Source organism: Protomyctophum parallelum, assembly GCF_964188405.1.
Source record: "Protomyctophum parallelum genome assembly, chromosome: 7".
In the NCBI taxonomy this organism is placed as follows: Eukaryota; Metazoa; Chordata; class Actinopteri; order Myctophiformes; family Myctophidae; genus Protomyctophum; species Protomyctophum parallelum.
In genome coordinates, this window is record NC_139705.1 from 30,678,031 (window position 1) to 30,692,761 (window position 14,731).

Below are 14,731 nucleotides of genomic sequence, written 5' to 3' on the forward strand. Positions count from 1 at the left end.
TATGCAATTCTATTTTTATCTTTACAACCTTGAAAAAGTATTTTCCATTGTTATACTGTTATACTGTTAATAAGAAATGATATGCTATGTTCGATGATGATCCAACTTGGTTCCATTTGTACACTCTCTGAGTTACAGAATACAGACCCAAATGGGTCCATTTGGAACCGTGGTGGTCCCTGAAGCTAGCGATGAGAACCAGTGGTTTAATGCGGCTTAGGCATAGGCTCACCCTTTTAGATGATATCTTCATAGTCTTTACTGGACCAGGAATCTGTGCGAGAGCAGAAACAACAGTGATAAAAAAACAAAGACACTCTCAGTCTCATTTCATGTTCTGAATCTGTGCGAGAGCAGAAACAACAGTGAGAACAAATACAGACACTCTCAGTCTCATTTCACGTTCTGAATCTGTGCGAGAGCAGAAACAACAGTGAGAACAAATACAGACACTCTCAGTCTCATTTCATGTTCTGAATCTGTGCGAGAGCAGAAACAACAGTGAGAACAAATACAGACACTCTCAGTCTCATTTCACGTTCTGAACCTGTGCGAGAGCAGAAACAACAGTGAGAACAAATACAGACACTCTCAGTCTCATTTCACGTTCCACAATGGAACACTGTTGCTAAAACATTTGATTGGAATTACCCTGAAAACCTCCACCTCTTCCAACGTGAGCTGCTCCGTGCTGGCCGTGTCTTTGGGAAGAACTATGACTTTCTGAACTGTTCCACGGTCTGCAATAAAGACAATGGTTTAAGTTAAAATAGCTCAACCGTCTGGGCACCTTACGTAGCTGCTGAGCCAGCCAGGCGGCGTGTCGCGGGTTCGACTCCCGATCCCGACGGCCTTTGCCACGTGTCTTCCCCCCCATCTCTCTCCGTCAGTCTACTATCAATCTATCAATAAAGGCAGAAAAAGCTACCTGAGCTGAATGTTTTTTATATTAATATTTCCTGAAACATTTACATTTTGGAGTTAGGTGGTTTCTTCCAGACAGCAGAGATATATTTTTAATGTTTACTTTATTTGAAAGTGAAATATCCCTTTAACCTGCACCCAGTAAAGTATGATTGCTTTTATTGATAAGTTACATTTAAGTGAAGATGGAAGAGTGAGGGAGGGAGAGACAGGGAGAGACACGCAGCAAAGGTCGTCGTGAACGGGACTCGGAACACGCAACGTGCTGTCAGGCCAGAGCCTATATGTGACATGCGCCTGGACCGCTAGGCCAGCCGGCGCCCACTGTAGAGTTGTTTGACTGGTATGTACTGATTCAACAGGCCTGTGGTCATTTATTTCATAAAAAAACCCAAAAAAAAAACAGTTTCCCTCTCAGATTATTATTTTTTTTTATCAGGGCTCAAACTGACCTGTGCCCAGGAACAGCACCTCATATCTCCCATCGGTGGCGTCCACCAGGTCCACCACGATGGAAGTGAAGCGGTAGTCGACACCAGTGCGCAGCACCAGAGGACGCTTGTGCATGGGGTAGACGGGGTGGTACATCAGAGGGTGTGCCCTCACAAAGTTTACCGCCTCATCGGAGAACTCCTTGGTGGAGCGGAGGCCCGGAGTGAAGGTTCCTCCCGGACACTGTGCAAACATAACAAAAAAAAATTAACAACCTAATAGAGTGTGACCTGTTGACACTAATAGGCTAATTTACTGTATATACTCTGTAGTTAGTCTGTAGTGTATGTTGTTGCTTTCCAAAAATAACTCATAGATCTAGAAGCTACAAATGCGTCACAGTGACGAGTTGTTCGTTTGGGCAAGTGATACCCTCACAGCTTAATAAACCAGATGATGGTGTTCATCTCTGTATGTAAATTTATCCCTTTTCCATGAACATTTTCTATTTATTTATGTCAGTCAGATAACTCACGAATAGATTGAACAAATATTTATTATTATCTGCTACATTTTCTCCCTGCTCGGCACAATTATACAGCCATCAGTAAACACTAAGAGCAGGGAGATAGATATACAATAACAATCCTCCCATCGGGAACAGAAAAAGCAGGGGTGCTGGGGTGGCGGTGGGAGCAAACAGAGAAAAAGCAGGGGTGCTGGGGTGGCGGTGGAAGCAAACAGCGCATAATGACCACCAGGAACCATATGCAGAGGAAGGCAGGAAGAATGCAGTCTTAGGTGAGCTTAAATACCTCGCCCAAATGGTCAGCTGATTGCCACATCAGCATATGACATGTGGGTCTTGCATAACACTGTATACACCCACAATTTAATGCCTTCGTATTTACCTATTGAGTATATCTGACTGACTGAACTAACTCCGCAAGCTACGTATCATTTAAAATACAAAAATGAGAGACTACTAGAGATTGTTCTAACCGTTCCAGGGCGAGGGTATGGGATCTTCCCTGTGTATGGCGTCCACTGGTAGTTGTGGCCATGCTTGTGAGAGAAGGGGCCGTTGAAGACATTTCGGATGTCAGACATGGAGTACACGCACACAGCAGAGCCTTTGAACACAGAGCTGTCACCATGATGACAGAAGACAAAGGTCAAAGTTAAGGTTCAAGGAAAACGCACAGTGATGACACGGTGATAGATGACAATTATTTTGGAAGTAAAGTGTATTTTTACCCCGCAGTTGTAAATACTGCATACACGACGGGATTGCGTTCATCTTGTGTTGGCTGAATGAAAACGTCCTCTGAAAGTGTTTGGTAAAAGGGGACAGTTTTTTAGTGCTGCGGTGAGATAAACTTGTGCATGTACAGATATGTCTGTGCATGTTGTGTCTTAGTAGGCCTATTCATATATTCCCTACTTTAGCAAGCTAAAATGTTTAGATTTCCAGCGCATATCACAAGCTACTTACTCAGCTCATCAAAATGAGTCTCCACCCCGTCGCTCCCGATCACCGAACACACCAATCGTGCTTTCAAGAAAGTTGTCCACTTGTTGACCAGTGACCGCTGTCCGCCATCATCATTCTGGGGGACGGGAGAACAATTTAGAGGTTCATCCTGCATCAACTCCGTTGTCTCCTACTGTCAGTGCTGATGTCATCCATCCACACTCAAAATGTACTGTTTAACCACATAATAGCTTTTTTCTCTCACCAGGCAGACACGGCCCACCCTGGACAGCACATTTGGGGTGCTGCCCCCCGCCGCGTCCAAACTCTTTTCTCTGAAGAAGAAATACAACTTGTCGTCATTCCTCTCTGAGCTGTCTGGAATCTGATGGATCTTCACAAACACGGGATCTGGAGATATAACACGGATACACAGGTTTGGACTGGAGTGCGTAAGTCGAGGTAAAGCAAGATCAGTTTATTTGTAAAGACCCATTTCAGACAATAAGGCAGTTCAAAGTGCTCACCGTTGAGCCAGCGGGAGTCGTACTGCTCTGTGCGGACGGCCGGCCTGTCCCCCAGCGTCCTGAACATGGCGGGGTCGGTTCCCATGAAGTCAACATGGACGCCTGCATACAGGTTCCCATCTGGGACACATCCAGACAGACAACTCTGTATTCAACTGACATAAAGGGATGACATATGGGGTGTGTGTGTGTGTGTGTGTGTGTGTGTGTGTGTGTGTGTGTGTGTGTGTGTGTGTGTGTGTGTGTGTGTGTGTGTGTGTGTGTGTGTGTGTGTGTGTGTGTGTGTGTGTGTGTGTGTGTGTGTGTGTGTGTGGTTGTGTGTGTGTGTGTGTGTGTGTGTGTGTGTGTGTGTGTGTGTGTGTGTGTGTGTGTGTGTGTGTGTGTGTGTGTGTGCGTGTGTGAGTGGTTACTCACTTATCAGAGCGGCAGCGTTCACTTGCCGAGGGTCATAGGAGCACTTGCCTTTCCCTGAATCCGCATAGCCGGGTACGAGCCTGAACAGATACTCCTGTACACAAGTATAGTCCTTAGAGTTAAATTGAGACATTTAAGTGTGTTTCCCTGATTTTACAATCTGTCAGTGAACTCTCTCACAGTTGATTATATGAACTAGAATAATGGTAAATGGCGTGCAGTGCGTGCGTACGTACCTCAGCTCTCCATCCTCTGTTGATAAACGTGCAGATGGGCTTGTAGGCTCCAGTACCACAGGTGTACAGGTGAGTTCGGTTCCAGGGTTCAATGAGGCGGACAAAGTTGGCACATTCTCCCTGGTTAAAAAAAATCAATCAAATGCAGGTTAACCACGTGAACCCTAGCTCCCCTATTGTGGGGGAAACTAGCAGCTAGATCTGCAGTAAAAGATCAAGCTTGTAGATCGGATTTTGACTATTTTGAAAAACATTTAAAAATAGAGAGAATAGACGATCTACAAGCGACCAACACTTCGGCTATTTTCATTATTTTTAAAACCTTTTCAAAGTAGTAAAAATGCCTAATAAGTTTAGGCCTAAAGGGGTAAGGTACCCCACAGTACTGATCTAATATAATTAGTGTTTGAAAGTGTCTGTGATGATGGACAGGTTGGACTGACCTGTCCACCCTTCCCTGTCATTCTGCACTCTGCTTTCCTCTGGGCTGTAGCTGGCCAATGGATCTGAAACACACAAGAACACAAACGAGGCTTAAAGGTCCTCTATGTGGTATTTACTTAGTATAGTTAAAATAAGTGTTAAATAGCTCTACAGTATATTCCCATATTTAATAGTAATCATTGTATGCTGTGTACAATGTCGTCTCTCCAGCTCTTTAGTAAACACAAAATACATTATCGGGATACCAATTTAATCAAGTCAGGAGAGAGAACTCATACAGGAGAGAGGGGATGAACCAAGTGAAATTGGAAGTCATGAAACAAAATACAGGCATGCATACAATTTGAAACTGGAACACGATCCCCTGGTAATACTTTATACACCGTTGCACAACTTACACAATGAAGTGTAAATCAGGCTTAATTCTTTTTTTCACTCAACGTTCATGTTGTGGACATCTCTAACTCTTTGTTATACTCTAGCATTGTAATTGTTGGATTTCCTGTGTGCTTCCAATGTGCAATTACAGTGTACCAAACAAATATTATTATTTGGTGTGTACAAGTGGGTACTGGCTGCGTTATGTTTGCAAAGTGCATCAGACGGTGGGCAATCAATCCCCATGCACTCTAAAAGAGTGTTGCAATCTTACAGTGTTGTAACTCATACTGTAGCAGTTGTGGTAATTGCTTGTCAGCAGTTTGAGAACGATGCTAGGTGTGGTAACTTAACTGCTAAGGTGGGTCAACAGCACTACATATTAAAACTTAAAGGTCAGGTGACATTAAAAATAATCTGACCTCAATTGCACCCAAACAACCTGAACTTTGAACATTCAGTGGATTTTCTGTGGTCTGGGGATTTTCTCAATAATTAAGCTCAAACAAGTGCTCAGTTCTGCCTGTGGACGGTGATGTAACGGTCCACAAATCCCGCCCCCTCTCCTCCCTGCCCCTCCCCTATGATTCAGCCCCTGGGGCAATGATTGACAGGCAAAATAAGGCGTTTTTCCATTGCATCTGAAGAAGCTTTAGAACCAGAGAGAAAAACACCTGGCTGTTAAAACCTTTTTTAATACACTTTTGAAGGACCATGACAAAGACTTTAAATGTTCTTGAAATGTTGTTAAAAATAATGCCATTATACAATTTCTTTTAATAATATATGATGTTGCAAAATCAAGTGTCAAAGGTTCCGATCCAAAAAAAATTAAACCATCTCAAGAAGAGAGCGAAGAGTAGGTAGATCATATGATTGTATATTTACTATGAGTGGTTCCTTGTTGATGTTCTGCATGTCCAGAGCCACCAGGTACTCCCGGCTGCCCAGGTACAATCTCCCCTGGTCCTGGTCCATGTGGAGGATGCGGTAGTCACTGGTGTTGAAGGAGAAGGAGAAGGGCCGCGCCGTCCGCGTCTCTATCAGCTCTGCAAGATGAAAACACACACAGTCACTGGTGGAGAAGGAGAAGGGCCGCGCTGTCCACGTCTCAGCTCTGCAAGACACGCAACGCGTTGATGATGAAAACACATTTGTGACCAAACTTGACAGACAAGTTGACTTGAACTGTGTTAAACAGATAGAGCTTTAAAAAATGACATATCTGCAGTGTCAAACCCAGAGTGTAAAACATTTGACCACAGTAACCCTAACAAAGAAGACAAAACCTTTAATTTTGTTTAATTAATTTAATTTAATTTTGTTCACAAATAGCAGATCAGCAAGCTCACATGTCAAGCTCGTACATCGCTTTGTTCTGTAATTAATTCATTTCAACTCACTGTTGATCTGACCTCATCAAACCCTGTACACTCAAGACATGCTCCTTATTTCAATGGGAAGTACAGAATTCATTCCATGTTGATCTTGTGACATATGCCACATAAATGTGTCAAATAATGTATTTCCTGTCCTGGTATGAGTATTGAAAGAAAATGAAGCATACTGGGGAATAACAAGGGAATACATTGGTTAAACTGTGTTTGAATATTTAACCCTGAAATGTAGTGTACAGAGAATATATTGTGTTTTGTGTAGTTGAACCATTGTCATTCATTTTCTGTTGACAAAATGACAAGGTTTGATCATAGGGGGAGCTGTGGGGGAAAAGTATGTGAGCTATAGTTCCAGGAATAGTTCACGTGACCACTTCACTTCCTTCTAAGAGCTTCCTTGTCCAATTCCAAGGAAGTGAACTGTCAGGAAGCTATAAAGGAACAGGAAGTGAGGCCTGGGTTCCATTTTGGGCAGTTAGAAGAGTGTTTGTTGTGGTTGTTAGTTGTTTGTCAAACAAGCCAATACAAAGCGAAAGTCAGAACTTAACTCAAACCAATGCACAGTTTGACCGAAGAACTTTGTTTAGGGAAGGAGAGAAAGTTTGGTCGGACATTTTCTGAGGCTTTGTGCTCTGAACAAACAAATCAGAGCTTGTGAACAAAGGAACCAGCGGAGGATCATGACTCCTGACTTAAAGGTTGGATATATTTTAAATTTTTTCCAGTTGGCAATGCATTGCCTTTTTGTTTTATAACTTTTTGGACTACTTTATTGAGCTAAAGAGAAGATCTACAACGTTTTAGAACTATATTCGGTGTCACTTATTTTTTTTATTTTGTTTAAAACTCATTTGTGTTCATGTGATATCTGTTATCGTGTTTATGTCAAGTCACTTTAGGCCTATAGCCAGTGTCAGTCAACAAGGAAGCAGGTACATGCAGTATTGTGAACAATGAGGCTTAATACATTGTTTGTGTTGCAGTAATGCAGTTCCTAGCCCCTTTCGGGACCCTCCATAAAGCTTTTCTGAAATTTGGATGAGTTTTATGTAGGGTCCCTGCTCATAACTATATTTTCGTATGGGAATTATGGAACGCGGACATAAATAATCTCTCTAAGATCGTATCTGCAGCGTTTGACGGCCTTTTTTAGTTTAAGTTATTCTGAATTTGTGAACTTTAAGTACCTATACATACCGCTGCGAATATCTCCTGTGGCGCGGAAGCCGTTAAGTATTTTTTATTTTTATTTTATCGTTTATCGTTTATTGTACCGCCTCCCGGTGTGCGGTTGGCTTGTGCGGCTACGTCCCTGCCTCTGATCTGCTCTGTCATAGCTATAGCGCCACTAGCTAGCCAGATAGGCGGTACAATGAGGTGTCAATAAACAAGGAAGGAAGAGAAGAATCAAAGCGACCAAATCGGTCAAACAAAGTCAAGACAAAAAAAATACTTAACGGCTTCCGCGCCACAGGAGATATTCGCAGCGGCATGTATGGGTACTTATACTTCACATATTCAGAAGCCCTCACACGAAAATATGTCGTCAAAGAGCGCAGACGGGCGTTATCCACGTTGATTATGTTTTATGTATGTCCGCGTACCAGGTGGCAGGATACTGCTGGAACAGGACCCAATGGTCTGTGTCGTCAAAAAGTCAGAAACTTCAGTACCATTGGGTTCTGCTTGGAGGGCTATGCAGTTCCATGATGCGGAGGTCGAGTGGAGTTTCCAGAGTTTACCAGGGTGGTGAAAAAAGCTGCTAAAAGACATGGACAAGTGAATTCTCTCTCCATCACACCAAACAGGTGAGTTTAGTTACTTAATCCTTTGTAGGAACCCCTTTAGGCCTGTCATGATTATGACGTTTTGCTGGCGATTAATTGTGGCTCAAATAATTGCAATTAACGTTTTAATTGCACCTTACTAACATTGTGAATAAAACGTTGTCTTTTTTTAGACCTCGAAAAAAAAGGTCCACAATATTACAAATAATATGCATAATTCAATAACTTTATACCGTAATAAAAAAAGCTCAGAATGTGTCACCTCATGATGTGGTTTGAGCCTGTAGATCAGCTATATTTCCACTATTTGAAAATATATGAAATGTTTGAAAATATGGCAACCATTATGACGATTATGATTAGTATCCCCACATAAAAGTATTGCGATGATCTCAAATACCTGTGATTAGGCAATCACAGGTATGTAATAATTGTGGCAGGCCTAATTTTTTGCTGGCTGTGGTGTATTGCTGTTGGATGCTGGCTGTGGTGTATTGCTGTTGGATGCTGGCTGTGGTGTATTGCTGTTGGTGTTGGATGCTGGCTGTGGTGTATTGCTGTTGGTGTTGGATGCTGGCTGTGGTGTATTGCTGTTGGTGTTGGATGCTGGCTGTGGTGTATTGCTGTTGGTGTTGGATGCTGGCTGTGGTGTATTGCTGTTGGTGTTGGATGCTGGCTGTGGTGTATTGCTGTTGGATGCTGGCTGTGGTGTATTGCTGTTGGATGCTGGCTGTGGTGTATTGCTGTTGGTGTTGGATGCTGGCTGTGGTGTGTTGCTGTTGGATGCTGGCTGTGGTGTATTGCTGTTGGTGTTGGATGCTGGCTGTGGTGTATTGCTGTTGGATGCTGGCTGTGGTGTATTGCTGTTGGATGCTGGCTGTGGTGTATTGCTGTTGGTGTTGGATGCTGGCTGTGGTGTATTGCTGTTGGTGTTGGATGCTGGCTGTGGTGTATTGCTGTTGGTGTTGGATGCTGGCTGTGGTGTATTGCTGTTTGTGTTGGATGCTGGCTGTGGTGTATTGCTGTTGGTGTTGGATGCTGGCTGTGGTGTATTGCTGTTGGTGTTGGATGCTGGCTGTGGTGTATTGCTGTTGGTGTTGGATGCTGGCTGTGGTGTATTGCTGTTGGATGCTGGCTGTGGTGTATTGCTGTTGGATGCTGGCTGTGGTGTATTGCTGTTGGTGTTGGATGCTGGCTGTGGTGTATTGCTGTTTGTGTTGGATGCTGGCTGTGGTGTATTGCTGTTGGTGTTGGATGCTGGCTGTGGTGTATTGCTGTTGGTGTTGGATGCTGGCTGTGGTGTATTGCTGTTTGTGTTGGATGCTGGCTGTGGTGTATTGCTGTTTGTGTTGGATGCTGGCTGTGGTGTATTGCTGTTTGTGTTGGATGCTGGCTGTGGTGTATTGCTGTTGGATGCTGGCTGTGGTCTCTCTCTCTTTGTGTTGGCTAATCTGCGCTCAAATGTATCCGCTTATGTTTCTCAACTCTCTCTCTCTCTCTCTCTCTCTCTCTCTCATAGCATTGGCCTCAACAGAAGCCTCACCTCACATGCACTTTCTGTCTTTATTTGTATTAAGCTTTTAAGATCTATCTCCCTCCCTCCATTTCTCTCTCTCTCTCTCTCTCTCCTCTCTCATCTCTTCTCTCTCTCTCGCTCTCTCTCTCTCTCTCTCTCTCTCTCTCTCTCTCTCTCTCTCCTCTCTCTCTCTCTCTCTCTCTCTCTCTCTCTCTCTCTCTCTCTCTCTCTCTCTCCACACATCTAAAGTTACAGAGAAGTCATGATGAAACAGCTTTTTCCCTGGTGATGAATGTGTGTTAGAGTCTCTATTGATTTAAGACTAAGAAATGTCATAGATCTTCTCATGGTGATCAAATCGTACATCACACAGATGAAATGTCACCTCAGGGATTATGACAAATAGGAATTCGACCCTGATACCACTCTCTCTCCTGTCCTCCCCGCTCATCTCCTCCAGTGATGGAAAGTACATTTAATCACTTTAAGTACAATTGTGGGTGTCATTTTGGGATACTTTATAGTCTCATAAAGTGAGTCTCATTTGGTATAGTCCATAACCTTTCTTGGTTGTACTATGACTTGGCCAACAGCAGAGGGCACCAAAGGCCATTTAAAGTAACCACAGAATCAACTGAGGAGTTGTCACACAGAATATTGTAGTTTGACCGTAAACTAGAGTTATGTATAACTGTGAAGAAGGTTTACACTTTGTGGTTCTTGGTTTCAGGTTTTTCTATTTATACAGCAAAAAAGTCTATGTCTAACATCTTTGTTCAACCAAAATACAAATGACACCCACTAATATCTCAACTGTGAACTTTTAAGATATGTTGTTTTGGTTGTTGTTTTAACATATACTATTTGTATGAGGTCATAAAATGTGTTGATTTGTGGAGATTGTTGTTAAAAATATCTAAAGCCAATGCTGGAAGCTGGAAATGTGCAGTGAAGAACCCATGGCAGAGGTCACTTCCAGGTTGTCCAACAGAAAAACGTGATTCCTGTAGCACTCTAAATGCCACTGCTGTCATCTGTCACTTCATCTTTGTGATTGCTTTGCTTTGTTTTTCATTTAATGAATTATGAAGCACCTAGTAACTGTTTCTGAAAGGGCAATACAAATTAAAGCCAATAGTTTATTGGTAATATATTTCCTATAAAAATGCATGCACACGAGGCAGAAAACACACATGTGCACGCACACACACACAAGCACGCACCCACGCAGCGTTTCAGGGCCATAATGGTTGCTCAGTTAGCATGTGTAGCATGTTGGCAAAGACAACATTACAGGAGTCCAGCTCGTGACTGCATGGTGTGGCACGTCATCTCCTGTCACTCTTTCCCATCTCGTGTCATGCTTTCCAGGTGGAAATCTGCTATTTTTGTCGGTCATACGACATAGTATAAACCGTACCTTAACCACTTTAACCCAGGCATCCCTCTTTTGGGCATGTCATTATAGGCGCAAATGTCTTTCTTTCCTAAATAGTAGAGCTACAAGCTCACAACATGTGGCAAAGACATTGTGATGCACATTGCATTGTAAGCTTGTAGACATACTTACATGATTTAAATATAAACTTGAAAATCTTAAAAGATAAATGAAAATATATGCGTTAAGCAATTAATAAAGCAGGAACAAAACGGCAAGCCTGTCTGATGTGCTTATATACCCTGTATGGGACATTTGTCACATTTGTCTAACTGGTGCGTATGTAAGGGGGTGGGGGTCAGGCGTTGGGATGGTTAGGAGAGAAAACCTCGTTGACTTTTTGCTATAAATCTCCAGGAGTGGGGGGGGGGGGGGGGTGGGGGACGTGATGACAATGCTGCCCTCTGACTGCGCCAGCCTGGCACTGGCCAGAGGGAATGGGTTGGTGGGGTGTGGTGGGGGTTACAGCAGCCTCACAGACCAAATCTATAAATGAATGGCATTAGTCTCATGCCAGTGTCACTTTGATGTCATGAGGCCACACAGCTGTGTGCCTTCAACATGCCAACCTGACCAGGACGCAAATTACAAACATATGAATTGTTGTACCTGCTGAAACAATTAACTGATATGGGGTGTAACTTTACTAGAGGGCAGAATAAGAAGGAGGAAAAAAAGTATTTATCTAGTAGCCTTGCTATCATCTATAGAACAATGGAAATGGCTGTGCCCCTGGGGGGTCACGTAGTGGGTGTGGGCTGACAAGGTCAACTGCCTATTGCAAGGATAACGTCTTCTTTCTTGCACATGATGACATTTTTATTTCCTTATATCCTGATAAACCATTCCACGACAACTGGAATTGGGTGAAACATGAACTCCATCCAAATCAGAGGTATTAAAAAATCACACCTTTGTGAACTGAGTGGTGCAACTCCCCTCTCCCCCTGCCTCTCTCTCTCTCTCTCTCTCTGTAATTAGCAGGCAACAGTGCAACAACATCTCTCTCCTCTCTCTCTCTCTCTGTTTCTAGTCACATATAGGTTAGGACGGACATTGCTGTTCCTTGGAGTGGTTGCACCACTCAAAAAGAAGAAGAAAAGAAAAAAGGCCTAAATTGTCAATAAGCAATACTGGTGGAAAGTTTCAACTGACGACATTTAGTGTATTGTATTTATGTTTATTTATTAATGACAATTAGCAAAAAAAACAAAAAACAATTAATAGTTGATTTTTTTCAACTACACTAATTCAGCTAATTCTTCAGTCGAAATCGGGTTTTAAGACACCTCTCTCTCTCTCGCACGCACAAGCAAGCACACACACACACACACACACACACACACACACACACACAGCGACTAAATTGACCTTTTCAATGACAACGTTTTCTTGTGACAAACTTTAGTTTTTTTCTTACTTTTTCCACATGATGAAATAAAACAATTTATAAGACCATGCAATGACAGAATTAGTCAGTGGAACTTTTGACATTCCTTGCCTCAACAAGCCTCTTTAAATCTGGTTTGTATTCAGTTGTGGCTAGTAAAAAAACATCCATGTTTACATTTCACATCTTTAAGGGTAGAAAACACTGTTTAAGTTGACCCAAACATTGACAGTAGCCTGAGGGCAGTTTGTTTGATATTGGGATATTCTTTCCATTATTTTCCCTAGTTCTTTTCCATTTTCCAGAACTCAAGGATGCATTGGCCTCAGAACAGATTTCAGACATCCTCACAAATTGAATAATCTCCATCTGAGACAAGCGTTTGTGACGAGCATGGTTTATAAACAGTCTGTCAAACTAACCTTCGTTTACATTAGAATGTACTGTCCCATTCCACTTGATATGCAAGTATTAACTGTAACAACTGGGTTTTTCAGAAATAATAGCCGGTTTGTGGCTTTCAATTGGATTTCAGCTCACTTTCAGACTATGGAGTGTGAGCTGAAATCCAATTGAAAGCCACAAACCGGCTATTATTTCAATGATAAAACGTATTATTTTTTACCTATCCGTATGTAGAGTAGAGAATGAGATGTGCTAGTTATTAATAAAATAAAGTTAGCACATGTCCCTACTCTGAGAAAGTTAGATCCTCAGTCTACTTGTAGACAATGTCATTGTCAGTAAAGCTAGGTCAGGGGTCGCCCACCCCTGTTTCTATAGGAATCATCTACAATGAACCAAAGCTGGTTCTGGGAACCAGTTTTTAGCAGCAATGCTCAACAAGCTGAATTAGTTTGACTTTTCGTGGTTGTCTTTGCTGTAATTATAACCACAGACATGGACCGTCTTGATGCAAGGCCTGCCCTGTACATTCAAGAAAGTATGAAACGAAACTTTATTCAAATATCTTATATGAAGACCTCCTGGTAGTAAAGCTATTCTACGCCTAGCTGCTTAGATATAATTATGTCCAATCTTTGATTCGTCTGTTGGGCTGTCATTTCAATTTTCAATTTTCGTTGTCCCCAGACCTGGGTAGGCCTATGACTTAATGACAGCTTTGAGAGAGAGAGAGAACTATATTTAAGTTTGCGAGCTTACATTCTGTGTAGTGGTTATGCACACATCTTTGTCTGCTAATATCTTAAATGAATAGCTTCTCTCATGCGTGAACATGTGTACCCATGTGTTTAGTTTGACACAGCTATTCTTATGAATAGCTATGTGTCAAACGTGCGCGTGGTGTGCGTGCGTGCGTGCATGCGTGCGCCTGTTTGTGTGTTGTGCGGGATCGCGTGTGGGCGTGTTGTGTAATCCTGTGCAAGAGCTGCTGTGATCTCCGCCTCTAACTAGGTGGCGACGTGTGGGCCGCCTGTGTGTCTTCGGTGCAGCTGCGCGTGAGAGATCCACAAATAATACGCAGAATCCCAGACGTCACAGCTCAGCCAAGCGCCTGGCATAACCGTCGGCTCTGTGCGTGTGCGGGCGGGGGGGGGGGGGGGGGGGGTTCTATTCTCAGGACCTCTCCCTCATCCCATTCCAAGTGGCTTTATCCTGAAAATCAACCACCTCTGGGCCAGGGGTAGGACGGGGTGATCACTGGCATTGAACGTGAGGAGGGACACACCTGCTGCCGGCCTGGAAAGCCATGGCAAAATACATATCCCATTCCTGGCTATTCCTGCTGTGGGGAGTGGTCGCGGCTGCAGTCCTGCAGCTACGAGACAGCCTTGCTTTCTGTGAAGCCTTCAGTTATATTCCCCTGGTAAATTATTCACCCAGTTATCTAATATCCATAGTTTACTTCACCTAAAAACGAACCCTAGTAGGTGTGGTTTATATTATAAGACCTGAATTGTGAGTTGATGATAAGGTCCTTCTCTCATGTGAGCATGAAGCTCAGTTGATTATTTTAAGCTTAAAAACAAAAATAATAACTTACACTTACTTACATTCTTATAGAGACTTCTCATGGCAGGGGCTGTGGTTGGTACATTTCATCATCATGATCTTAGGCTTTGTGATGAAATGCCAGTGCTTGGAGGGCTTTCATACAGTAGCTCCCAACACTGTGATTTCAAGAAGTGTGCAGTAATTTAGGGGGTTTCCAGAACTTAAATTCAGTGACAGCGATTATAACAGCCTCGGTTGAATGCCTGTTCTCTTGGCAAAATTGAGACTCTGCAATGTCATTGGTAGATTACTTTAGTGTTACATTCAGAATTAATAAATGAGCAGTTTTAATTAGTGGGATCGAGAATCGGTTAAATAAAGCTGGAATTTCCTATCAGAAGATGATAGTGGCATGACC

At 42.8% G+C, this 14,731-nt stretch overlaps 1 protein-coding gene across 1 annotated transcript in view; it reads right to left on the reverse strand.

The window, feature by feature from the left end:
• sema3gb (sema domain, immunoglobulin domain (Ig), short basic domain, secreted, (semaphorin) 3Gb) overlaps nt 1-14,731 on the reverse strand; it is a 50,213-nt gene that overhangs the window by 3,922 nt on the left and 31,560 nt on the right. The window contains exons 3-14 of the mRNA XM_083769520.1: nt 5,718-5,878; nt 4,451-4,513; nt 4,008-4,127; nt 3,772-3,865; nt 3,358-3,477; nt 3,096-3,241; nt 2,852-2,966; nt 2,614-2,683; nt 2,359-2,503; nt 1,377-1,599; nt 652-740; nt 233-274 (exon numbers count right to left, since the gene is read on the reverse strand). Of these exons, the coding sequence (XP_083625646.1) occupies nt 233-274; nt 652-740; nt 1,377-1,599; nt 2,359-2,503; nt 2,614-2,683; nt 2,852-2,966; nt 3,096-3,241; nt 3,358-3,477; nt 3,772-3,865; nt 4,008-4,127; nt 4,451-4,513; nt 5,718-5,878 (1,388 nt within the window). The remainder of the gene's footprint in view (nt 1-232; nt 275-651; nt 741-1,376; nt 1,600-2,358; nt 2,504-2,613; nt 2,684-2,851; nt 2,967-3,095; nt 3,242-3,357; nt 3,478-3,771; nt 3,866-4,007; nt 4,128-4,450; nt 4,514-5,717; nt 5,879-14,731) is intronic.